This window comes from Sceloporus occidentalis, unplaced genomic scaffold (assembly GCF_023333645.1).
Source record: "Sceloporus occidentalis isolate IW3139 unplaced genomic scaffold, rSceOcc1.0.p SCAF_503, whole genome shotgun sequence".
In the NCBI taxonomy this organism is placed as follows: domain Eukaryota; kingdom Metazoa; phylum Chordata; class Lepidosauria; order Squamata; family Phrynosomatidae; genus Sceloporus; species Sceloporus occidentalis.
This window is the reverse complement of record NW_028317483.1, coordinates 96441-123436: the sequence shown is the minus strand read 5'-3', so window position 1 is coordinate 123436 and position 26996 is coordinate 96441. Positions and strand designations below refer to the sequence as shown.

General features: G+C 50.6%; 2 protein-coding genes across 2 annotated transcripts; one reads left to right on the top strand and one right to left on the bottom strand.

Annotated features, from left to right (window-relative positions):
* Nucleotides 1–654: 654 nt before the first annotated feature.
* Nucleotides 655–10289, bottom strand: LOC149271470 (T-cell ecto-ADP-ribosyltransferase 2-like). Its single transcript, XM_089507392.1, has 4 exons — nucleotides 10227–10289; nucleotides 9168–9891; nucleotides 8758–8802; nucleotides 655–779 (listed from the first exon to the last, which is right to left on the bottom strand). Exons 1-4 carry the CDS (start codon nucleotides 10287–10289, stop codon nucleotides 655–657), a joined length of 957 nt encoding a protein of 318 aa, XP_089363518.1.
* Nucleotides 10290–15714: 5425 nt separating this feature from the next.
* On the top strand, nucleotides 15715–26996 carry LOC149271469 (radial spoke head 1 homolog). The gene is made up of 11 exons (XM_089507391.1): nucleotides 15715–15768; nucleotides 17883–17996; nucleotides 18180–18285; nucleotides 21328–21418; nucleotides 21588–21723; nucleotides 22111–22167; nucleotides 23159–23164; nucleotides 24797–24923; nucleotides 25021–25110; nucleotides 26609–26818; nucleotides 26983–26996. Exons 1-11 carry the CDS (start codon nucleotides 15715–15717, stop codon nucleotides 26994–26996), a joined length of 1005 nt encoding a protein of 334 aa, XP_089363517.1.

The following is a 26996-nucleotide window of genomic DNA, read 5'->3' as shown; positions in this document are numbered from 1 at the left end:
ACATAAATAATAATTGTGTCTTTTTCCAGCTGTTTGAAGGGACTTTGTGGCCGGATCAGGGTCTTCGGGGCCGCGCAGGAGCTGAACACGGTAATATCTACCGGCTCTTCGAGCCTGACCTTCTGAAACATCCCAGAATCCTCAGCGCAGACTGTATCAGAATCCTCCCGTCAGCCCGAGCAGGAAGTTGTGAGCTGCTTCCTGTTCTCCCCCCGACATGTTTTAGGGACTTAATTACTAAACCCTTCCAACCTCTAATGAAACCCCTCGGCTGAAATCCCAAAAGGTCGCGATAAATAAATAGCGATAATTCTGTGAAAATCCTTATTTCAAACCCCAAGAAAATGTGCAAATGTGCCGGCTGTTTCCATGGTTACTCATTAGGCGCACATTGGGGCATCGTGTGCAATGAGTTGTGAGACTGGAGCGCCGGGGGTCGTTGGCGGCGCCCCCGCCTGGCTGGTAACCGGGAGTGCAGGACTACCCAGTCCCCCAATAACCTCTGCAGAGACCCGTGGGGGACATGTTGGGCCCTTGGGGTTGGTTATGGTGGCACCAGCCCTTTTAGTATCCATGGTTGCCCGGGGCCCGTGCCCTCAGTACAGGGGAATGCATGGGGCGCTGCCGGTCCTGCTTCTTCCTCCCTGTCACGCATTACGTGCTGCGGGTGATGGATGTGATTGCACAGTACTGGCTGCGCGGGGTGACGGGGGGATTTGTGGCAGAATGGGGTACTTGCAGAGACACAAACTCTGAGGTGACGGTGTCAGCCATGTTTTCTGGGACACATATAACTTTTACATATTGCTGACCGGCCCATATACAGAGCTGCCCTGCAGTATGTGTGATGTATACACCATGGAAGGAATTGATTGTAACGGGGAGATAAAGCCACTTCTCTTTTACACGGCGCTGACTCCCGCTTGTTGTCGTCACTCGGTTCACGGCCAACTGTCTGGAGTGAGGTCTATCAGTGCAGACTGTCTCTCATTAGACAGCCGGCCAGGTGGGGGCGCTGCCAATGATCCCCCAACAGAGCGCAGGATTGAGCTGTGACAGCGCCATGTTACGAGGTAACCAAGGAGGACGATGGTGACTGGGGCAAGTACTGCCCGGAGGGGGTTAAACTTACAAGATATTCTACCCCACCATACTTTCCCTATACAGGCCGGCATTCTGCGAGTGTCTCCTCTATTACATCATCTACCTGCCCTTAATCCTCTGAGATAATTACCCCTAAACCCCTGGGTCAGATATCCGGGGGTAATTATCCTGCACTTCACCTTCTGTAATATCGCTAATAAAAATATTAAAGAGAACGGGTCCAGCTAGAGCTTCCATCCATTTGCCCTGTACTGGCGTAAGGTGTGTGAGCAGGGATGTGTAATTGTGTGTGTGTGAGCAGGGATGTGAAATTGTGAGTGTGTGTCAGGAACCAATTTTTCGCTGCCTGAACCATGGCTTTTTTATACCTGTGGCGTTTACATCTGCGACCACTAGTGGCTGCCCTCTGGAGCACTCAGAACTCAGGTGTGCCTTGTTACCTGGGTTGAGCCCTAGCCAATACATCCAGCTGGGCCTTGTTACCTGGATTACCCTGCCTTTATGAACCTGCCCTGCCCTTCAGTCAGGGCCTTTGTATTGAAGTCTATGGACCTTCCTGCTGTGGCTCTGCACCTGTACTGTTCCTGGTTCCCTGCTTTGTGTCCTTCCAAGTGGACTCCCTGCTATTGTGTCCTTCCAATTGGACTCCCTGCTTTTGTGTCCTTCCAAGTGGACTCCCTGCTTTTGTGTCCTTCCAAGTGGACTCCCTGCTTTTGTGTCCTTCCAATTGGACTCCCTGCTTTTGTGTCCTTCCAAGTGGACTCCCTGCTTTTGTGTCCTTCCAAGTGGACTCCCTGCTTTTGTGCCTTTTGTGCCCTTCCAAGCGGGCTCTCTGTCTGTCGCACCCTTCCAAGCGGGCTCCCTGCCAAAAGACTTACCGGTATTTATTTTGCCAGACGTCCGGTTACTTGCTTAGACTATATTACCCTTATTTGCTGGTCCTGTTATATACATGAAATACACTGCATTACCTGGATTTCTGTTTGTGGTGTCTTTTTGTTTGCATAATCATGCACCGTGGGTTACATACTGAACCCCAAGTATCCCCTGCGCATGGGCTCCTACCCGACCTGATCACCCGAGTCCTGACAGTGTGTGTGTGAGCAGGGATGTGTAATTGTGAGTGTGTGTGAGCAGGGATGTGCAATTGTGAGTGTGTGTCAGCAGGGATGTGCAATTGTGAGTGTGTGTGTGAGCAGGGATGTGTAATTGTGAGTGTGTGTATTAGCAGGGATGTGTAATTGTGAGTGTGTGAGCAGGGATGTGTAATTGTGAGTGTGTGTTTGTCAGCAGGGATGTGTAATTGTGAGTGTGTGTGTTTGTCAGCAGGGATGTGTAATTGTGAGTGTGTGTGTAATTGTGTGTGTGTGTGTGAGAGAGCAGGGATGTGTAATTGTGTGTGTGTGTGAGAGCAGGGATGTGTAATTGTGTGTGTGTGTGTGTGTGAGCAGGGATGTGTAATTGCGTGTGTTTGTCAGCAGGGATGTGTAATTGTGAGTGTGTGTGTGAGCAGGGATGTGTAATTGTGAGTGTGTGAGCAGGGATGTGTAAGTGGGGTGAGATGGAGTGTGTGTTAGTGAGTATGAGTAAGTGTGTGTAATTTGTGTGTTTACATTTGTTGAATGTTGGAACGGGGGCAGGGAAAAGAAGGCACAGACCAGTTGTGTGGGGGCAATGATGGCAGACTAGCTGTTGAAGTTGGGGGGCCCGGGGCAATGCTTTTCACCCCGTGGTTTCTAGTTACACCTCTGCTTGGGGTGAAAGCCATCAGGCCCTATCGACTTATTTGTCTTTACTTTAGAACCTCGTTCTCGATAAATGACTCATCGGTCTCTTTTCCTGAGGTCTTTTTCTTTCATTCTCATCTGTAAAAGCTGAACGGAGATATTCATTGAGGCCGTCGGCTAGACCTTGATCCTCTTCCACATTACTTCCTTCTTTTTAATCGAACGACTTCCCTTTACTCATTTATGCTTCTAAAACGTTTTAGCTCTTTTTCCTGACGGGGAGATTCTCTCTCCTGCTCACGGTGATCACATGACTGTGGGGGGGGGTCAGGATTGGGGACAGTTGTGACAGGGCCAGGCTAGCTGGCTCATATGTCATATGAAGTTTAGCCGGGTCACGGAGCACTTTTGTATCCGGTTCTGTATACTGTGACCCGGTAATATATTATATTGTGTAACCGGCCCAGAGACTGATGTGGATTCAGCCCCAGCCTTCAAAGAGACGATCCTATAATCTGGCTGGGGCTCTTAATCAGCCAGCACAGCCCTGTCTGCCCAGACGGCACCCGCACTACAGGGGGGATAACACAGGTGGGGGAACCCATTGTATTCTGTAATCCCCTCACCTGATACATCCCCTGTATACTGATGGGATTTGTGATGGGATGTGAGTGATGGGATTGGGGGTTGGGTTCGGTACACATTGCATTGAGGTTGTATAAAGTTCTGTGTGTTTGTAATAAAGAGAGCTCTTCTTGGTTTACTACGAATGGTGGTCTGGATGATCCGTGGATAGCTGAGTGCTATCCGTATGAGGGACTGACTGGTGATTCCTCAGCCCTCAAACAGGGGTACCCAGCCTTGGGTACGGTGACCCTGTAACATTGGTGGCTGCGGTGGGAAGAATCCCACGACTTGGGTGAAATCCAAACCACCAACTGGGATTGCAGACGAGAGACACCAAGAGAGCTCCTGGAGGTTTGTAGCAAAGGAAAGGCTACTCTGATTGCGGACTGCAGAGAGATGGACCGGCACCAGGATGCCCCAGAGGAGAGCCTCGGACTGAGTGCTCTACAAAAGAACATTCTATGGCACCTATCCCTGTACCCAGGAGGGGCTACATCGGAGCAAGTGACGGCGGTGATTAAAATGTGTCACCAGGAACTGAGCCAGAGTGGGTCTGTATCTCCCAGACTAGGGGAACAGACCCCCAAAATATCATACCAGGATATCCAACCCTTCCGAGAACCAGAGGGTGAGACAGACCGGGTTACAGCCGAGGTGTGTGAGCTGGAACACCAGCAATGGCAGTTAGAGTCTGCGCCTGCAGACTGGAGGGATGATTTCTCCCATCCACACTTTGAAACGTACTGGGCACAGTACTGGACAATGTGGGATATACGAGTTCCACTCCTGGGGGAGAACCCGTTGCCGGAGTGGGAAGACGAATTGAGGGGTCTAATATATGCAGAGCTCGACCTCCAGAGCCGCTACCAGGGATTCTCCCAGCAGTTAGCAGGTGAAGACCACAGCGACCCTCTGATGCTGTATAGCCCCGTCGACCCAGGACTGATATATGATGCCTTCCAATTTGACTCGTCCTTCGGAAGCCCCTGCCAGTACCGCAGGGATACAATCTGGGACAACCGTGCAGAAGTCCTGGTTTATGCTATTCCCCCCGAGCTGGAGGCTGTTATGGATTGCCTGGTCCAAGAGGAATGGCAGCTTGAGAGGGACTATAAAGAATTGCTGCGGAGAGTGGAGCTTCAGGAGTTACAAGGAGACTGGGAGCATGGTACTACAACTTGCGGGAGTGGGATCGAGGTCCTCTTCACCTACTCCTTAGCCCCTGCCCTGGTGAGAAGAACCGAGGCCCTCGCCAGCAAGAAGAAGTGGAGGAGGAAGCCAAAAGCTCCGACCCAAGTCCTCACCAACAACCCTGGCTGCTCTACCCCGGCAGAAGAGATGACTGTCCCCACCGCCCGAGTAAGTGGCACAACCCCCCTCACCAAACCCCTAGCTATGCCCGTAGAAGCCAGTGCCCCAGACTGTCCCCCGATTTCCCGAGTGTCCTGGGAGAAGCCCGGGTCACTGCCCCAGAGGTTCCCACTGAAGTCCCCGGTGACCCGGTAGAGGCACCATTCCCTAACCTAGCGAGGGCACCAGAGGGGCTGCCGAGTTCCCTGGGTCCTCTCAGTAGCCTGGCGCAGGCCCTGGTTCCTATCCCTGTGTTCTCCGAAGTGATCCCTGGTTCCCCAAGTGTCCTGGTAGAAGCCCAGGTCACTGTCCCAGAGTGTTCCTCTGACTCTCCCCGTGCCCAGGCAGAGGCACCTGTCCCAGAGAGAAAGATCGAGGGTCTGCTTAACCCTCCCGGTGGTCCAGTATTGGCACCTGTCCCTGCCCCGGAGTATTCCCCTGGGTCCCCTGAGTACCCCGCAGAGCTGCTTAGCTCACCCAATAACCCTGTAAGGGCACCTGTTCCTGTCCCAGAGTGTCCCCTAGGTCACTCCAGTGTCCCGGTAGAGGCCTCGCTTACTACCTCTACGTGTTTCCCTGGTTCCCCGAGTGCCCCCGGCCCGATCAGCAGGGTTTTCCTTCCATGCAACCACCCTGGCCTGGCAGCTGCCCCAGACTCAGTTCCCAAGACTAGGGAGCAAGAGTCTCCACGTGCCCCTGTTACCCCGGTGAGGGGGATAGCCATGTGCCCCCGGCTGAGCTGGGACCGTCCTCCAATTCACAGAGGACTACTGACTATCCTTTTGGGCAACCAGGGCCCTGGCCCACCTTCAATGGATGATTCTGACAAAGGGGGCCATGAACTAAGGCCTGCACCTTTGAACTTTGTCCACTCGGACAGCCTGCAGCAGACCCGTGTGGATCTGCCTGGTCTGCCGGACCGTTGGTCAAGGGGGAGATCTGTGACAGGGCCAGGCTAGCTGGCTCATATGTCATATGAAGTTTAGCCGGGTCACGGAGCACTTTTGTATCCGGTTCTGTATACTGTGACCCGGTAATATATTATATTGTGTTTATTGTGTAACCGGCCCAGAGACTGATGTGGATTCAGCCCCAGCCTTCAAAGAGACGATCCTATAATCTGGCTGGGGCTCTTAATCAGCCAGCACAGCCCTGTCTGCCCAGACGGCACCCGCACTACAGGGGGGATAACACAGGTGGGGGAACCCATTGTATTCTGTAATCCCCTCACCTGATACATCCCCTGTATACTGATGGGATTTGTGATGGGATGTGGCTGATGGGATTGGGGGTTGGGTTTGGTACACATTGCATTGAGGTTGTATAAAGTTCTGTGTGTTTGTAATAAAGAGAGCTCTTCTTGGTTTACTACGAATGGTGGTCTGGATGATCCGTGGATAGCTGAGTGCTATCCGTATGAGGGACTGATTGGTGATTCCTCAGCCCTCAAACAGGGGTACCCAGCCTTGGGTACGGTGACCCTGTAACAACAGTGAACTGTCGAGCCGTTGCATTTTCCATGGAACATCCTCTGTTACCCAGCTCTTCCTTCAGAGGACATAATAGTACGTCCCGTGTCACGAAGGGGTTACCAGATCTGTCCACCTCTCTACAGGAGGCGGCTCAGAAAGGCTGTAGAGGAATCTGCAATAAACTGCTCTGTTTTTACATTCATTATCCTTTATTCGTAACTTAACTGGGTGCAAGAAAATAGGGGCCCTTTTTGTATGAATGCTCCAGGCCCCCAAGGTCCTTAATCTGGCCTTGGGCCCCCGACCGAGGCCTTTTGGTTAGAATGTCAGACGATGAGCGGTAAAGAGTTCCCAAAAGGTGCATCCGGACCCGGCTGGGACCTCTGAAGCCCCCTGCAGGCTGATCACCGGTACTGCGATTAGCAATGGAGGGCTAGGCGATGGCGGTTGGGAGGGTATCTGGCGCCATTTTATTCAGTTTCACTTTTTAATGCCATTTCTAACCCAAAATTATCTTTTTCGGTCAAATAACAATCACCACAAAAATCCAAGCATTCTCTAAGAGCATCGAGCAGAACATCCCTGTGTAAAATATTTCGCGAGGGGCCGCGGGGTATAAATGCCGAGAGCTCTCAGCAGCCGGATCTTGAGCCGCGAGAAATACTGCCCCAGGCCAGCAACCAATGAGATTAGATCATACATGCCAAGTGTCCCTGTTCAGTTTGGCCAGTCCCTCTTTTCTTAGTAAATTCCGCCAAATGCCCCTAAATTATGTTAATTGCCCGATGAGGTCACACAGTGACGGTGAGTAATTTGTTACACGGAGGAGAGGAGCTGGACAGCAGAAGAACATAACAAGACAACAAGAAGATGTACGTTCCTGAGCGTGGGGATCCAACCTGCAGAGATACAAATGTAACGGCGTAAACGATACAAACGTAACGGCGTAAACGATACAAACGTAACGGCGTAAACGATACAAACGTAACGGCGTAAACGATACAAACGTAACGGCGTAAACGATACAAACGGCGTAAACGATACAAACGGCGTAAACGATACAAACGTAACGGAGTAAACGATACAAACGTAACGGAGTAAACGATAGAAACGGCGTAAACGATACAAACGTAACGGAGTAAACGATACAAACGGCGTAAACGATACAAACGCAACGGAGTAAACGATACAAACGTAACGGAGTAAACGATACAAACGTAACGGAGTAAACGATACAAACGGCGTAAACGATACAAACGCAACGGAGTAAACGATACAAACGCAACGGAGTAAACGATACAAACGCAACGGAGCCAACGATACAAACGCAACGGAGCCAACGATACAAACGGCGTAAACGATACAAACACAACGGAGTAAACGATACAAACGCAATGGAGTTAACGATACAAACGTAACTTAGTTAACGATACAAACGTAACGGAGTAAACGATACAAACGGCGTAAACGATACAAACGCAACGGAGTAAACGATACAAACGCAACGGAGCCAACGATACAAACGCAACGGAGTTAACGATACAAACGCAACGGAGTTAACGATACAAACGCAACGGAGTAAACGATACAAACGGAACGGAGTAAACGATACAAACGCAACGGAGTTAACGATACGGAGTAAACGATACAAACGCAACGGAGCCAACGATACAAACGTAACGGAGTAAACGATACAAACGCAACGGAGTAAACGATACAAACGCAACGGAGTAAACGATACAAACGCAACGGAGTAAACGATACAAACGGAACGGAGTAAACGATACAAACGCAACGGAGCCAACGATACAAACGCAACGGAGTTAACGATACAAACGCAACGGAGTTAACGATACAAACGCAACGGAGTAAACGATACAAACGGAACGGAGTAAACGATACAAACGCAACGGAGTTAACGATACGGAGTAAACGATACAAACGCAACGGAGCCAACGATACAAACGTAACGGAGTAAACGATACAAACGCAACGGAGTAAACGATACAAACGCAACGGAGTAAACGATACAAACGCAACGGAGTAAACGATACAAACGCAACGGAGTAAACGATACAAACTGGAACCAGACTGGACAGCAAAATAATTCACTGGAACGCTTGGGAGGGTTTGGGGCAATATTATCTAAACTATGAATCATTGATATACACGATAGCTCTGAACCTGCTTAATACGCATCCGTCACCGCCCCATGTACCTGCCTGGGGTATCCAATTTATACCCCACCCCCATTAAGTCATTCTAACCCTCCCAGGGGCTAAAGTATTGCTTAACGTATATATGTGAAATATTGATGGGCAAACGACTCTTTTTGCCCCAGACACGTCTCTTTTTTTTTTAATTTCTCTTCGATCCCGATTTTTCCTCCCCTGTCTCTCTCTCCAGGATTGCCCCTCCTCATTATTTCATCATATGTGTGACTAAACTTTCCCATGACATCATAAAAATCCACTCACCCGAGTTGTAGAGGCAGTGATCCAGTGTCTGAGCGGATCCGTTACCTGAGATCATTAAACACACGGATGTTACCCTCGTGTAATAACCAAACACGCTCAACACGCGATATAAAAACAAACGTAATGGAGGAAGCGCGGAGCGGGAGAAGATAACATCCCAACCAGATCCATAAAGACCGAAAGTTATTACATAACATAAAAGGTGATGAGAAGACATATTATAGAGGTGACTTTCTTCTTTACCCAATGTGGACCCCATCAATGGACCAGAGAAGATGCTGGGTGGGCAGTCGGTGGCACAGGCAGGTCCCGAGGTGTAAGTGTGTTTCAGAGCGAGCGTGTTGGCGTGAGCGAGTATGTGTGGGTTAGTGTGAGTGTATGCGTACATCACGTGGCGTTTGGTCACCTACCTCTCAGGTAAGCGCAGTTGAACTTGCTGCATCGTTTCCCGGTGCTGGTCAGAGCGAACGCGGCGGTCTCTTCTTCAGGCGCGTCTACTCTGAAGACCTCGTACCCCGGGATCACCACCCATTGCTCCTGCGGGAACTGCGAGAAGCTCACCACGTTGACGCCGAAGCAGCTCTTTATGGTGAAGTGGGTGTCGTTGCTGTAGGACGCGGCATCGTCGAGAGTCGCGGGCAGGAACTGCCCAAACCTGACGACCTGCGTGCCGTTGGAGGGCCCGTAACGTGGCTTAAAGACCACGCCATGGACGGCTCTGTACACGAGGTGCTCCACGCGGTGGCAGTCGCCCGACAGAAGCTGAATGGCGGTGGTCAGGTAGTAGTGAAGGCTCTTGAAGTGGAAGTTTTTCACGTAATGATCGTACGATCTCCCGGCTGATCTCACAGCGTCATCGAAGACTTCGCTTAGAAATCCCGAGTAGGTCACCAAGGCCGTCCCGTGGCGGTCGCTAAACTCGGCAGGAAGCTCAGCGGCCACCTTGTGTTTCTTCTGCGTTCTCCATATGGTTTCCGCTTCGTCCCAAGCCCGCCGAAAGCCTCTGGACTTCTGCTTCTCCTTGTCGAGCGTTCCGTCCACATCGAGTTGACGTTCCATGGCCCCTCTGCAGCGGACATACTGGTCGTCGAATGCCCAGCGCGCCAGATCCAGCGTCTTCACTCTCTCTACTTCCTGGGAGGACAGGAGGACACGGCTACAAAGCCATAGTTTTATCGGAGCTTATAAATCTAAGAGCCAGTCTGAGCGCTCTCTTTTGAGAGGTAGCGCATATTTAGAAACCTCGACTGGCCCCGTCCGGCCCCCCCGTCTAGTCTGCCCTGTTTTTCCTGCTGTAAAAAAACTCAAACCTTAATCATTCCTTGGTCTCGCATTCTGCTGGGAGGCTGCTCCACTTATCTACTACCTCTACATATTGGGATTTAATCTATCAGATTCTTTCACTTCTCGCAAGCCGTGCTGGCACTCAAGGGGTTAACCAACCGATGGATTCTAGAGTCGGAACGTACCTGAGCGGCTCCGTAGAGGATAAGAAAGAAGATGATTGGGCAGCTCCTCGTGGGAAGACCCATCTTGATTGGCCGATCTCTTACTTCCCTGCTAAAGAAAACAATCCGCGTACCACGGAAAAAATGAAAGGTGCCGTCCCGCCAACTCTGCCCCTCTAACGCTTTGTAGTAGAAGCCCCTAATACTGCTGAATGTCCGGATATTTCCCCAAAATGTCCCATTTCGCCTAATTTACATCTTCAGGAAAACGCTTTGTTGACACAAAACGCAAATAGCATTTTTTTTTTTTTAAATTTAACCCCAGAATCCTTTTTTATAAGATTATTGGGCAGCAGCAATGAAGTAAAATGTAACGACTCAAACCTTAGTCAGTCGTTGGTCTCGTCAGGAGCCGCATGCCTATCCCATGCATGTTTAAATGCCCTCACTGTATAGGCCTCTACCACCTCTGCTGGGGGCTGTTCCATGTATCTACCTCACGCCCAGCAAAGTAAAACTTCCTTTCGGTCCCATCCCCTCTCTTCTCCCCTCCAAGCCAGATATATTGAGTTCCCTTAGTCACAGGGGGGCAGAAATGACATGAAATGTATATACCCTTATATACATTAACCCTTTTTCTGCCATTTTGTAAATATATAGTTACATAGGTAATTAGGGTGAAGAAAGACATTTAGTGCATCGAGTTCAACCATTCCTCAAACCCATATAAGAGACAGTAACCGTGGCCCCAAGTGAGCCGAACCCCCCCCGCCCCGATCAAGTAACCGTGGCCCCAAGCGAGCCGGACCCCCAGGCACCCCCCCCCCGGACCAGCGTTACTTTATCTCCTGTTACTCAGAATAACCCAGCATGCAGAAAACCCAGAAAACACCCAAACATTTTAGGGAAATACCGGTGGAATTGGCAGGACTTCTATTCCGCAATATAACCCCCTCTTTATGTTTAACGAAAGCCCCCCCCCCGTGTTGTCTGGAAGGTGGGATCTCTGGATTGGCCTCGAAGATCCTTGTAACGGTTTCTCAAATCCCCACAAAGACGCCTTTTCTCCAGAGAAAACAATCCCAACTTACATTTTTGTTGCCCTTCTTTGCACCCTTTCTGTTCCCGGCGTGACATTTTTATACCGCTGCCCCAAGCTGCACCGCTAGATCCGTCTTACCGATGATTTATAACGAGGCAAAATGATATTCTCATCGCCTAAACCCATTCCCCTTTTAATACATGACAGCCTCTTGCTTGCTTTAGCAGCAGCTGCTGGGGATCGTGCACAGCCCCACAGCCCCGCAGCCCCGCAGCCTCGCAGCCCCGCAGCCTCGCAGCCCCACAGCCTCGCAGCCCCACAGCCTCGCAGCCCCACAGCCTCGCAGCCGCACAGCCCCGCAGCCGCACAGCCCCGCAGCCTCGCAGCCCCACAGCCTCGCAGCCGCACAGCCCCGCAGCCTCGCAGCCCCACAGCCCCGCAGCCCCGCAGCCCCACAGGCGCACAGCCCCACAGCCTCGCAGCCCCACAGCCGCACAGCCTCGCAGCCCCGCAGCCTCACAACCTCAGAGCCCCACATCACCACAGCCGCCCAGCCGCACAACCTCAGAGCCCCACAGCTGCTTGTCAATAAGGAGACCCAGATCAGAGAGTCTAATTAGCTTTTTTTTTTTTTTTTTTTTTAACCCAAATGCATAATTTTACATTTATCTTTATTAAAATCCCTTTGCAGAGAAACGACTCGGACTTTATTACATCATCTGCAGCATTACTTCCGGTACCTTCTTCCAAGTCATCGATAAATAAACTTAAAGGAATCGCCCCAAGCACAGAACCCAGAGGCAATCCGTTTACAATCATTATTCTATTATTATACATATTTTTTTTTTTCTTTCTTTAGCATTTAGTATGTATATAGTATGAAAAATATGCAAAAAAATAAATAAAAAATTTAAATTTTTAGCTTTTGGGATGGGGGCAGGAAGGGTTTTAATATATATACATGTAAAAAAATTATTTCTAGTGGGGGGGGTTCATGGTGTTTGGGCACCTATTTTTTTCCTTTTTTTTATTTTAATTATTTATAATTTATTTTTTTTACACTCTTTTTGACTAGAGATCTCTCTTAGAAGCAGAAGTTATCCCTTATGATGTCGCGATGACATCACACGGGGTCCGTTTAAATATATATTTTTTAATTATAAATGGGGGGAGGGGTTCTGCTGAGTTTTAATCCATGTTTAAATTCCTTGCGTGTATCAGCCTCTACCACTACTGCCGGAAGGCTGTTCCACTTATCCACCACCCTCCCAGTAAAGGAAAATGTTGTGGTTTTCCCCACTCACCTCAGGAGGGGTTGGTGGCCGTCGTGATCCGAGTGTGCGTGTGATCGCAGAATCCCTCCGGCTACTGCTTTTATAACCCGTTTCACATGATTACATCTGATTTGAAAAAAAAAAAGGGAAATAAGTGTATTTTTTAATAGACCCTCCGCCCGTCCCCCCCCCTTCTGCATTCATACAGATCAGGAAAACTGAAAATATACATTTTTGCACCTTTCAAAAAAAGACCCAAAATGTTAACCGTTTCCTGTCTGTTTCCGGCCCAAACCTGCTTCATTTCATGTAAAATAGTAAGAGGAACGCTGATTTTTTCTTTTTTTTTGCCATTTCTTGCTGCTTTGGTCCTTTTTGGGGCAGTTTCTTGACCACCGGGGGCGAGCTGGGTGGGCTAAGGGGGCTTATACCCTGAGTGGAGACTCTGGGGCCGAAGCAAGGCATCTCCTGCACGGGAAACAGCTGGGGCAAACGCACATTGGGGGGTCTCTGCGGAATCCCCCTCAATGCATTGGCAAGGGGGACAACATGATGTCAGCGGGACCTCCTGTCCGCATCCCGCTAGGGGGGCTCCGGGTTGTTCCCAGGTATGGGGTCAGCACACGACGGACAGTGGCCCCCATGGGCTGCTTGCAGGTTGGCGAGTTGCGCATGCACGAAACCCGATTCCCAATGACGGCCCGCGTGGGCGGGACCTGGAAATAACACCGGCGGTGACGGGTCATCGTACATCCAACGCATGGGCTGAATGCCATGACACGTAACAACGCGAGCACGTCATGACATCACGTTGGAGCTCCGCTCAGGACAGAACGTTGGTAACTTTACTGGGAAACAAGATGGCGGCCGCACAGCCAACGCTTTTATCAGCGGCCGCCGGCGTCAGGCATTAGCGGCATTTCCATGGCCGACTCCTCGCGCGCGTACAACCTCTGGCCGAGACAGACAGGTCCTTCGTTCAGGGGAGAGCCCGGTGTACCTGGCTTTGCGTGGCTTCCCCGGGTGGGCGTCACTACATGAGACCCCGCCCTTTCCTGGCCAACCACTTCCTGTACGCCATATGCAGGTTCAGGCCCCCATTGGCTCGGACCTCCCTCGCGCAGCATGCAGGGTATGAGTGCAGAGCGACGGCGCGTGACCGCCTGCGGCATGTTATAGACCGGGCCGACGAGTCGTGGGGAGGTGGGTCGGGGGCTCCCTGTAAAGCCCCCCCCTGCGCTATGGGCCACTTAACACGCAATCACGGATCTCCCCAACCGGCCCGTTAACACTACGGGGGGAGACACCACCTCCTGTCACACCGACCCCCAAAAACGCCCCCATCCACCTCGGGCGTTAGGGGTAAAATAGGTCGTTTTACGCGCGGTTACAGCTGTGGCTGGGGCGCCCTATTGCCCCCCCCCGTGTCTGTGATTTTATTGGGGGGGTTAATGAATAGGCGCATCCCGTATACCTCCTTCCATCCCAAATCCTTCTAAAAAGCGATGAAGCACCGAGGAGACTACAAGTAATAAATACCGTATCGGCTCGATTACAGGCCGCACCCTTCCAGTTTGGGGCTAATTTAAAGATACATTTTTTTTTTTTTTAAATAGACATTAGTGGAACGGAAAGCAGTATTTATGTAATGAACAGGAATCCGTGGATTTAAGATTTTTGGTATCTATTATACAGTTTGTCAGCATTTGTTATATACAGAGAGAAAACCAAAAGCCGTTTTAAGGCCCCCCTTAATTCATCATGCACCTCACTTATAGATATACTCCTCTGCCCCCCCAGATATGCTTTATAAACCCCCAGATATGCCACTCTACCCCTAATATGCTTTATGCCCCCTAGAAGTGCCACTCTGCCCCCCCCCCCGACTTACCAATGCACCTGCAGACTCCTTGGTGTGCGATGCACGCAGACAACCTCCACTGCTGGCACTTCCGCCGGAGCTTCTATGGTGGAGCACCGGAAGGTTATGTCCATACCTGGGAACTCTCCGGGTTGCGGGGTCTTGACACGCCCCGATCCCCGCCCATTTTTGCAACCACTGACGTCAGTGTGCAGTCCTGGCGGCGTCCCGCAAGGGAAGGCTCCCGGTAGCCGGAGCCGAGAAGTTCCCAGGTAAGGTTATGTCACGCCAGCGCTCCACCATAGCAGCCCCGGCAGCAGAGGTTGTCTACGCGCATCAAGCAGATGTCCACCGGCTGCCGGAGAGGAGGATCTGGGTCCCCTGCAGCGCTGCGGGGGATCAGGATCCTAACCCTGCTGCTTCCCCGCAGCCAGGATAAATGAAAAAGAAACAAAAAAATACCCCACCCGAGACTGCATGTCCGGCCGGGGCGATACAAACTGCGCATCCCTGCGCTAAACCCCGATTATAGGCCGCACTCCCACTTTAAAGACCTAAAGGGGGGGGGGGAGTGCGGCCTATATTCGGGCAAATATGGTACATTGCTCTCGCACTCTTGCCCTCTCTCTCTCACAAACACACTCGCTCTCTGTGTCTCTCACTTTCTCTCTCTGTGTCTTTCTCGCTCTGTCTCTCACTCTCTTGTGCTCTCTCTCACTCTCCCGCACTCTCTTTCACTCTCCCGCACTCTCTTTCACTCTCCCTCGCTCTCTTTCTCTCACTCTCTCTCGCTTGCTCCCGCACTCTCTCACTGTCTCTCGCTCTGTGTCTCTCTAGCTCTCTCTCTCGCCATCTCTCTCACACTTTTTATCTCTCTCTCTGCCCTTGTTTCCCCCCATTGCCCCTCTGTGTCCGGGGCTGGCTGTGAGTGTTGGGTGTGGGGCAGGTAAGTAGTACTAGTTCCCTCAAATATATTTAACCCCCTCGCTGCTCTCACGCCCCCAGCGCACACTGCCCGTAATAAATATGGCGCCGGATCATCCACTGTCGCAACGCCGTCTCCGTGGAGACGAGGGGTGGTCCCTCCAGCCGATATCTTGGTCTCCTAGGATTCGGGTAACGTCTCCATGGTAACAGGACGCACCCGGTGAAAGTTAACAAGACACAGAGACCCGGGTCCTGAGATATACTGCCGGGGAACCGACCAGACACCCGGTAACACGGACCCACAGGACACCCTACAGGCTCACCGGTAACCCCGACTCACCGGAAACCCCGATCCACCGGTAACCCCGACCCACCGGACACCCTACAGGCTCACCCCCGAGCGCCATGTCTGAACTGGACTCAGAAGAGTTCGAGGAGGAGGCCGAACCCGACCTGGGGGTAATTGGGAGCACGGGGTGTGAGGGAGGGGTATTGGCCGAGTAAGAGATGAGTTACCGGGTGTATAAGTGGCGGGAGCAGAACCTGGCCCCTGTATAATGTATAGATAAATCAGTGACCGGCCCCCTGTATAATGTATAGATACATCAGTGACCGGCCCCTGTATAATGTATAGATAAATCAGTGAGCCAGGTCCCTGTATAATGTATAGATAAATCAGCGAGACGACCCCCTGTATAATGTATAGATAAATCAGTGACCGGCCCCTGTATAATGTATAGATAAATCAGTGACCGGCCCCCTGTATAATGTATAGATAAATCAGTGACCGGCCCCCTGTATAATGTATAGATAAATCAGTGACCGGCCCCTGTATAATGTATAGATAAATCAGTGACCGGCCCCCTGTATAATGTATAGATACATCAGTGACTGGCCCCTGTATAATGTATAGATAAATCAGTGACCGGCCCCTGTATAATGTATAGATAAATCAGTGAGCCAGGTCCCTGTATAATGTATAGATAAATCAGCGAGACGACCCCCTGTATAATGTATAGATAAATCAGTGACCGGCCCCTGTATAATGTATAGATAAATCAGTGACCGGCCCCCTGTATAATGTATAGATAAATCAGTGACCGGCCCCCTGTATAATGTATAGATAAATCAGTGACCGGCCCCCTGTATAATGTATAGATAAATCAGTGACCGGCCCCCTGTATAATGTATAGATAAATCAGTGACCGGCCCCTGTATAATGTATAGATAAATCAGTGACCGGCCCCCTGTATAATGTATAGATACATCAGTGACTGGCCCCTGTATAATGTATAGATAAATCAGTGACCGGCCCCTGTATAATGTATAGATAAATCAGTGACTGGCCCCTGTATAATGTATATATAAATCAGTGACCGGTCCCCTGTATAATGTATAGATAAATCAGTGAGCCGCCCCCCTGTATAATGTATAGATAAATCAGTGACCGGCCCCTGTATAATGTATAGATAAATCAGTGACCGGCCCCCTGTATAATGTATAGTTAAATCAGTGAGCCGCCCCCCTGTATAATGTATAGATAAATCAGTGACCGGCCCCTGTATAATGTATAGATAAATCAGTGACCGGCCCCCTGTATAATGTATAGTTAAATCAGTGAGCCGCCCCCCTGTATAATGTATAGATAAATCAGTGACCGGCCCCTGTATAATGTATAGATAAATCAGTGACCGGCCCCTGTATAATGTATAGATAAATCAGTGACCGGCCCCCTGTATAATGTATAGATAAATCAGTGACCGGCTCCCTGTATAATGTATAGATAAATCAGTGACCCGGCCCTGTATAATGTATAGATAAATCAGTGACCGGCCCCCTGTATAATGTATAGATAAATCAGTGACCGGCCCCTGTATAATGTATAGATAAATCAGTGACCGGCCCCTGTATAATGTATAGATAAATCAGTGACCGGCTCCCTGTATAATGTATAGATAAATCAGTGACCCGGCCCTGTATAATGTATAGATAAATCAGTGACCCGGCCCTGTATAATGTATAGATAAATCAGTGACCGGCCCCCTGTATAATGTATAGATAAATCAGTGACCGGCCCCCTGTATAATGTATAGATAAATCAGTGACCGGCCCCTGTATAATGTATAGATAAATCAGTGACCGGTCCCCTGTATAATGTATCGATAAATCAGTGACCGGCCCCCTGTATAATGTATAGAGAAATCAGTGACCGGGCCCTGTATAATGTATAGATAAATCAGTGACCGGCCCCTGTATAATGTATAGATAAATCAGTGACCGGCCCCTGTATAATGTATAGATAAATCAGTGACCGGCCCCCTGTATAATGTATAGATAAATCAGTGACCGGCCCCTGTATAATGTATAGATAAATCAGTGACCGGCTCCCTGTATAATGTATAGATAAATCAGTGACCGGCCCCTGTATAATGTATAGATAAATCAGTGACCCGGCCCTGTATAATGTATAGATAAATCAGTGACCCGGCCCTGTATAATGTATAGATAAATCAGTGACCCGGCCCTGTATACTGTATATGTAATGAGTGTCTCCGTCTCGATCTGATTGGCAGGAGTATGAAGGCGAGCGGAATGAAGCTGGCGAGCGCCACGGAAACGGGAAGGCGCGGCTGCCCAACGGCGACACGTATGAGGGGCAGTACGAGAGAGGGAAGAGGCACGGCCAGGTACCCCGGGGGGTTATTCTGCCCTAAGGTGCTCATAGCAATCTGTGGCAATCGCGTGACAGGCTGAGCCTGCAATATGGCGCAGATTAGAATCATGAGAGAGAGTGGTGGATAAGTGGAACAGCCTCCCAGCAGAAGTGGTAGTGGGTAATACAGTGTATGAATAATAAATCCTCTCCGCAGGGAACGTATCGGTTCAGAAACGGCGCTCGTTACTCAGGAGAATATTCCCAGAACCTGAAACACGGCGCAGGCGCCTTCAGCTACCCCGACGGCTCCAAGTATGAAGGTAAAACCCAGCAGCTCACTGCTTAGTGAATCAGCTTGTTACAGGGTCACCGTACCCAAGGCCGGGTCCCCCTGTTTGAGGGCTGAGGAATCACCAGTCAGTCCCTCATACGGATCGCACTCAGCTATCCACGGATCATCCAGACCACCATTCGTAGCAAACCAAGAAGAACTCTCTTTATTACAAACACACAGAACTTTATACAACCTCAATGCAATGTGTACCGAACCCAACCCCCAATCCCATCACTCACATCCCATCACAAATCCCATCAGTATACAGGGGATGTATCAGGTGAGGGGATTACAGAATACAATGGGTTCCCCCACCTGTGTTATCCCCCCTGTAGTGCGGGGGCCGTCTGGGCAGACAGGGCTGTGCTGGCTGATTAAGAGCCCCAGCCAGATTATAGGATCGTCTCTTTGAAGGCTGGAGCTGAAGCCACATCAGTCTCTGGGCCGGTTACACAATAAACACAATATAATATATTACCGGGTCACGGTATACAGAACCGGACACAAAAGTGCTCCGTGACCCGGCTAAACTTCATATGACACATGAGCCAGCTAGCCTGGCCCTGTCACACAGCCCCACTAAATGAATATGGAAATGGCGGATCCCTCACCATTTATTAATTATACTTATTACATTAAACGTGGATACGTCGTTTTTGTGCTGTGTACAGCACTGGGTGGGTTATATTACTGTATACAGCGCTGGGGGTTATATTACTGTATACAGTGCTGGGGGGGTTACATTACTGTATACAGTGCTGGGGGGTTATATTACTGTATACAGCACTGGGTGGGTTATATTACTGTATACAGCGCTGGGGGTTATATTACTGTATACAGCGCTGGGGGGTTATATTACTGTATACAGTGCTGGGGGGGTTATATTACTGTATACAGCGCTGGGGGTTATATTACTGTATACAGCGCTGGGGGGGTTATATTACTGTATACAGCGCTGGGGGTTATATTACTGTATACAGCGCTGGGGGGTTATATTACTGTATACAGCGCTGGGGGGTTATATTACTGTATACAGCGCTGGGGGTTATATTACTGTATACAGCGCTGGGGGGTTATATTACTGTATACAGTGCTGGGGGGGTTATATTACTGTATACAGCGCTGGGGGTTATATTACTGTATACAGTGCTGGGGGGTTATATTACTGTATACAGTGCTGGGGGGTTATATTACTGTATACAGCACTGGGTGGGTTATATTACTGTATACAGCGCTGGGGGTTATATTACTGTATACAGCGCTGGGGGGTTATATTACTGTATACAGTGCTGGGGGGGTTATATTACTGTATACAGCGCTGGGGGTTATATTACTGTATACAGTGCTGGGGGGGTTATATTACTGTATACAGTGCTGGGGGGGTTATATTACTGTATACAGTGCTGGGGGGTTATATTACTGTATACAGTGCTGGGGGGTTATATTACTGTATACAGCGCTGGGGGTTATATTACTGTATACAGTGCTGGGGGGTTATATTAGTGTATACAGCGCTGGGGGGTTATATTACTGTATACAGCGCTGGGGGTTATATTACTGTATACAGCACTGGGTGGGTTATATTACTGTATACAGCGCTGGGGGTTATATTACTGTATACAGCGCTGGGGGGTTATATTACTGTATACAGTGCTGGGGGGGTTATATTACTGTATACAGCGCTGGGGGTTATATTACTGTATACAGTGCTGGGGGGGTTATATTACTGTATACAGTGCTGGGGGGGTTATATTACTGTATACAGTGCTGGGGGGTTATAATACTGTATACAGTGCTGGGGGGTTATATTACTGTATACAGCGCTGGGGGTTATATTACTGTATACAGTGCTGGGGGGTTATATTACTGTATACAGCGCTGGGGGGTTATATTACTGTATACAGTGCTGGGGGGTTATATTACTGTATACAGTGCTGGGGGGTTATATTAGTGTATACAGTGCTGGGGGGTTATATTAGTGTATACAGCGCTGGGGGGTTATATTACTGTATACAGCGCTGGGGGTTATATTAGTGTATACAGTGCTGGGGGGTTATATTAGTGTATACAGTGCTGGGGGGTTATATTAGTGTATACAGCACTGGGTGGGTTATATTACTGTATACAGCGCTGGGGGGTTATATTACTGTATACAGCGCTGGGGGGGTTATATTACTGTATACAGCGCTGGGGGTTATATTACTGTATACAGTGCTGGGGGGTTATATTACTGTATACAGCGCTGGGTGGGTTATATTACTGTATACAGCACTGGGTGGGTTATATTACTGTATACAGCGCTGGGGGGGTTATATTACTGTATACAGTGCTGGGGGGTTATATTACTGTATACAGTGCTGGGGGGTTATTACTGTATACAGCGCTGGGTGGGTTATATTACTGTATACAGCGCTGGGGGTTATATTACTGTATACAGCGCTGGGGGTTATATTACTGTATACAGCGCTGGGGGTTATATTAGTGTATACAGTGCTGGGGGGGTTATATTACTGTATACAGTGCTGGGGGGTTATATTACTGTATACAGCGCGGGGGGGTTATATTACTGTATACAGTGCTGGGGGGTTATATTACTGTATACAGCACTGGGTGGGTTATATTACTGTATACAGCGCTGGGGGTTATATTACTGTATACAGCGCTGGGTGGGTTATATTACTGTATACAGCGCTGGGGGGTTATATTACTGTATACAGTGCTGGGGGGTTATATTACTGTATACAGCGCTGGGGGGTTATATTACTGTATACAGCGCTGGGGGGTTATATTACTGTATACAGCGCTGGGGGTTATATTACTTTATACAGTGCTGGGGGGGTATATTACTGTATACAGTGCTGGGGGGGGTATATTACTGTATACAGTGCTGGGGGGGTTATATTACTGTATACAGTGCTGGGGTGGTATATTACTGTATACAGTGCTGGGGTGGTATATTACTGTATACAGTGCTGGGGGGTTATATAACTTTGGCTCTGCTGTAAGTCTGGATTTTTTTACCCTCCAGGTGACTGGGTGGACGACCATCGGCAGGGGCAGGGGGTTTATTCGTACGCCAACGGAGACACGTACAGCGGAGACTGGTTCGCCCATCAGAGGTAATAGACACGCGTGTGGTTAGACGGTCCGCGGCGGGAGGGGGGCGGCCTTCCACAGCAGCGGTGGAGATGGTCCGCGGCGGGGGGAGTCATCGGCAGGGGGGAGGCGCAGGTGCCACCTTTCTTTAGACCGTTCAGTTAGCTGACATGTGCGTGTTCTTTTTCCCAGGCATGGACAAGGCGTGTACACGTACGCCGATACCGGATCCAAGTACATCGGCACCTGGGTCAATGGGAAGCAAGAGGGCGCCGGGGAGCTTGTGCACCTGAATCACCGCTACCTGGGCAAATTTACCAGCAACAGCGTGAGTACCGCGTGCCGGTGGTGTGTGCCGGCAGCATGTTCAGGATGCTTGTGCTGGCAGCGTGTTCAGGAGGTGTGTTCCGGCTGCGTGTGCCGGAGAAATGTGCTGGAGGCGTGTGCCGGCAGCGTATTTAGGAGGTGTGTGCCGGCAACATGTTCAAGAGGTGTGTGCCAGTAGCGTGTGCCGCGTGTGTGTGAGCCAACTGGTTCTTATCCGCCATCAAGTCCTATGTTTCTGTGTGAACAGAGCATTTATTACCTTTTACCGTGTGCGCAGTGTGAGGCCTGTTGCCGTGTGCTTAGCGTGTATCCGAGGCTTTTAAGCAAAGCGCTGCTCATGACCCCCACTGTGACCCCCGGCGTGACATTCTTTTTCCTTTCCTCGTAGCTCCTGGGGCCGGGGAAGTACGTGTTTGACATGGGCTGCGAGCAGCATGGCGCATACGTGCAGGCCGAGCAGGTAACACGGATCTCATTATCTCCTCCATGTGGTTCCGGCATTTCATTGGTTAACCCCTTATTGTTGTTTCCTGGCTAAAACACCCAAACTCCCCCAAAAAGTGACATTTCCGACCTGATGCTTTATTTTTACTGGTTAATCTTTAAATGTAACATATAGAAGGTGGCAGGTTGGCGTGACGTGTCCGTGGCAGAGAGTCACCCAATCACCTTTATGTCTGACCATCCGGCGATCCCGAAACCGCTACATATCTACCACATACATACATATAACCCCACCCAACAATCTGCCACATACCCCACAGTCACTGGGGTACTGATGGGGGTCTCCTCTGCTCCAGACTCCTCTCGCGGGGGTCTCCTCTGCTCCAGACTCCTCTCGCGGGGGTCTCCTCTGCTCCAGACTCATCGCGGGGGTCTCCTCTGCTCCAGACTCGTCTCGCGGGGGTCTCCTCTGCTCCAGACTCATCGCGGGGGTCTCCTCTGCTCCAGACTCGTCTCGAGGGGGTCGCCTCTGCTTCAGTCATCTTCGGGGTCTCATTTACTGATTGGTATCTCTCTGGGGTGATGCTTTGGCAAGCTGTGCCCAGCTTGTAGCCTGGATTCCTTGGTGGGTTTGGGTGAGCAGACGGCCCCCGTCTCCTGCCCCCGTCTCCTGCCCCCCGTCTCCTGACTCTGTCTTCTTACCCCGTGCCAACTGTGCCATTTGGGAAGTTAGATCCTTGGTTACGGTCCTCCAAGGAACTCTATACGATCCAGAGGGAACGTCAGGCTGTCTCTCTGTAGACAGTAAAGATCCCAGCGCTCTGCTGCATTTAACCAAAAACACAGGAATTAACCCGAATTTACTCCGCTGTAAATAACGATGTCTTTGAATTGCTTACACAGCCGCTTCCTGCTAAGAGCCGCATCCGAGGCGCCCGTTCCACACACAATAAAACGCCGGTTATTGAGGCCTTTGTGCTGACGGGGGCAAGTGTCACGCAGGTTCTGGTTGGCATGTCTTGCCGTGTGTGCATGCGCAGTGATGCATGGCAGGGATGGTTGTTCATTTTAGTTCATCCTAAAGCTCTGTGGAAGTTAAAGATTGCTGCGTGTAGAAGTACAGATCACATTTTATGAAGTTGTCGGCTGTAGTCTGCGCCGATAGAGCTCCAGAAAATGAGCTGTGTCAGTGCAGAGTACAGCCGGCAGCTCCAGAAAATGAGCTGTGTCAGTGCAGAGTACAGCCGGCAGCTCCAGAAAATGTGCTGTGTCAGTGCAGAGTACAGCCGGCAGCTTCCGAAAGTGAGCTGTATCGGTGCAGAGTACAGCCGGCAGCTTCCGAAAGTGAGCTGTGTCGGTGCAGAGTACAGCCGGCAGCTTCAGAAAATGAGCTGTATCGGTGCAGAGTACAGCCGGCAGCTTCCGAAAGTGAGCTGTGTCGGTGCAGAGTACAGCCGGCAGCTTCCGAAAGTGAGCTGTGTCGGTGCAGAGTACAGCCGGCAGCTTCCGAAAGTGAGCTGTGTCGGTGCAGAGTACAGCCGGCAGCTTCAGAAAATGAGCTGTATCGGTGCAGAGTACAGCCGGCAGCTTCCGAAAGTGAGCTGTGTCGGTGCAGAGTACAGCCGGAAGCTTCCGAAAGTGAGCTGTGTCGGTGCAGAGTACAGCCGGCAGCTTCAGAAAGTGAGCTGTATCGGTGCAGAGTACAGCCGGCAGCTTCCGAAAGTGAGCTGTGTCGGTGCAGAGTACAGCCGGCAGCTTCCGAAAGTGAGCTGTGTCGGTGCAGAGTACAGCCGGCAGCTTCCGAAAGTGAGCTGTGTCGGTGCAGAGTACAGCCGGCAGCTTCAGAAAATGAGCTGTATCGGTGCAGAGTACAGCCGGCAGCTCCAGAAAATGTGCTGTGTCAGTGCAGAGTACAGCCGGCAGCTTCCGAAAGTGAGCTGTATCGGTGCAGAGTACAGCCGGCAGCTTCCGAAAGTGAGCTGTGTCGGTGCAGAGTACAGCCGGCAGCTTCAGAAAATGAGCTGTATCGGTGCAGAGTACAGCCGGCAGCTTCCGAAAGTGAGCTGTGTCGGTGCAGAGTACAGCCGGAAGCTTCCGAAAGTGAGCTGTGTCGGTGCAGAGTACAGCCGGCAGCTTCAGAAAGTGAGCTGTATCGGTGCAGAGTACAGCCGGCAGCTTCCGAAAGTGAGCTGTGTCGGTGCAGAGTACAGCCGGCAGCTTCCGAAAGTGAGCTGTGTCGGTGCAGAGTACAGCCGGCAGCTTCCGAAAGTGAGCTGTGTCGGTGCAGAGTACAGCCGGCAGCTTCCGAAAGTAAGCTGTGTCGGTGCAGAGTACAGCCGGCAGCTTCCAAAAGTAAGCTGTGTCGGTGCAGAGTACAGCCGGCAGCAAACACAGCAAACATTCTGACCTGCTACAAAAGAGGGGCATCAGTGAGGGAGAGAGGGGCATCAGTGGGAAGGGGGGCTCAGATCTCAAACGTTAGGCGGTAGTTGCTGCGGTAATTAACTAGGATGCCGACTCGTATATCCACGAACCCCGAGCCACCGACGAGTGTTTACGGCTTTGCCTGAAATAAGAATGTTTAGGGTCGTCAGGAAAACCTTAACGCTTTCACGTAAAACAATTTGTAGGAGAAGGAGGACGAGGAGGATGAAGAAGAGGAGCCCCTGGCGGTGCCGGTCACCAAGTGGAACGCTGACAAAATTACAAACCTTACCCTCTGGTCTCCAACTGAAGTGGTTCAGCCTCCTGCCCCAGGTATGTCCCCCCTTCCTGCCCCAGGTATGTCCCCCTTCCTACCCCAGGTATGTCCCCCTTCCTACCCCAGGTGTGCCCCTCTCTGTGCCTGTCCCAGGTACGTCTATCTTCTTGACCCAGGTATGCCCACCCAGTTGTCTGCCTCCTGCCCCACCCACCTGTTCCTGTCCTCAGCTCCCTGCCCCAGGTATGCCCACCCCTGTCTTCATCCTCCTTATTAGTGATTACCCACAAGTAGATAATCTAGCACCACGTGTGTGAGGTCAGCGATGATGTCATATTGGGTGTTTAATGTGGGTCATTTGCTAAACACTGCAGCGATTCTTGTGCCGGGGGCCGTTCCGGGGATTGCGTCTGTTCTGTAGTCAGTAAACCTTAATCAGTCGTTGGTCTCGTCTTAGATTCAGGAGCCGTATGTCTATCCCATGCATGTTTAATACCCTCACTGGATTACCCACTACAACCTCTGCTGAGAGGCTGTTCCATGCATCTACCACCCTCTCAGTAAAGTAAAACTTCCTTCCGTTCCATCTCAGTCTCTGACCCTCTAGTGTTAGATTCTGGTTGTGATTTTTCTCCTCCTTTGAAATAAACTTTCCTCCTGTCCTTTATTGTTTAAATGTCTCTGTCCTACAGCCTCTCTTTTCTCCTGTGTCACCTGCTCTCTGTCTTCTCTCCCATCCCTTCTCTCACTTTTCTCACCCCCTTTCTCTCACCCCTCTCTTCTCTCTCCTCCCCCTCTCTCTCTCTCTCCTCCCCCTCTCTCTCTCTCTCCTCCACCTCTCTCTCATTCCCTCTCTCTCATTCCTCCTCTCTCTCATACCTCCTCTCTCTCTTCTCTCTCACCCCTCTCTCTTTCTCTCTTATCCCACCTATCTCTCTCCTCTCTCTCACCCCTCTCTCTCTTCCCTCTTATCCCCCGTCTCTCACCACTCCCACCCCCTCACTCTCCTCTCTCCCCCCCCTCTCTCTCTTCTCTTTCATCCCCTCTCTCTCTTCTCTCTCATCCCCTCTTTCTCTTCCGTCTCTGTGTTATGTCACCCCATCTCTCTCTCTGTTATCTCATCCCCTGTCTCTCTCTCTCTCCTCTCTCATTATGCTGTCATCTCTTTTAACCGAAATACTCCCCAGGGTTGAGAGGAAATTAGAAAGGGGGAACCAAAACCCGCTTGTGGCATCTTGGCCCCCAGGGGCCGAGCCTCTAAACCGCGAAACAGGAAGCATCAGTTTCGCTGTGGAGGGGAATACGTTGTGTGCGCACCTGGTATCATTTAAACAGAAACACACTTAGCAATAGCCCTAAGCCTTTCCGTCTCTGATTGGGTAACCAAAGTCATGTGATTACAGCCGCCCCGTCTCTTTTCCCACACTTTGCGGATTCCAGTTCTACGCTCTGAATAAAATCCGTGTAACGGTGTTTACAGATTCAAATAGACAATATATGTGTGTTAGGACCCCCCGCATGTGTATAACACGGGAGCGGCCATCTTCACTTCCTGTTCTCAGGATCTGCAGAATTATTCCTCCCCATAAACCTCTCTCCCTTGTTGCTGATCGGTTCAGGCAGCGTTAGTGGGCGGGGGCGAGCACATCAGGATAGGAAGTGTATCAGATAATGCTGTCTCTGCCACAGGCTGCCACCCATCTCTTTTAACGCATTCTTTTACCCCGTCTTCTCCCTTTAGTGGTTGGAGAGCCGGCTGCAGCAGATGTAACGGGTTCCCAAATGGCGCCCGCAGAGTCTGTGGCTCCCGCTCCAGGATCCGAGGCTGAGCTCACAGTAGAGTCTTCAGAAGCCTCAGGACCCACGGTGTCCAATGCGGTGTCTGAAGGGCCAGAAGCGGCCCCTGCATTACCCGAGAGCGAGGGAGCGGATACCGGGGATCCTGCCGAGGGTGAGGACAGAAAGGGCGTTCAGACCAAGGCTTTCTTCAGTCATTGGCGCCTGCGGGGACTCTGTTTAAAAGTCCTAACATAATCTGCCCCAGGCTGTCCACGTGGCCCGCAGAGAGGCCGGTGGAACCCGTGTTTATTAGACGTGTTTCCCTCTCCTTCACAGATGCTGATAACTAA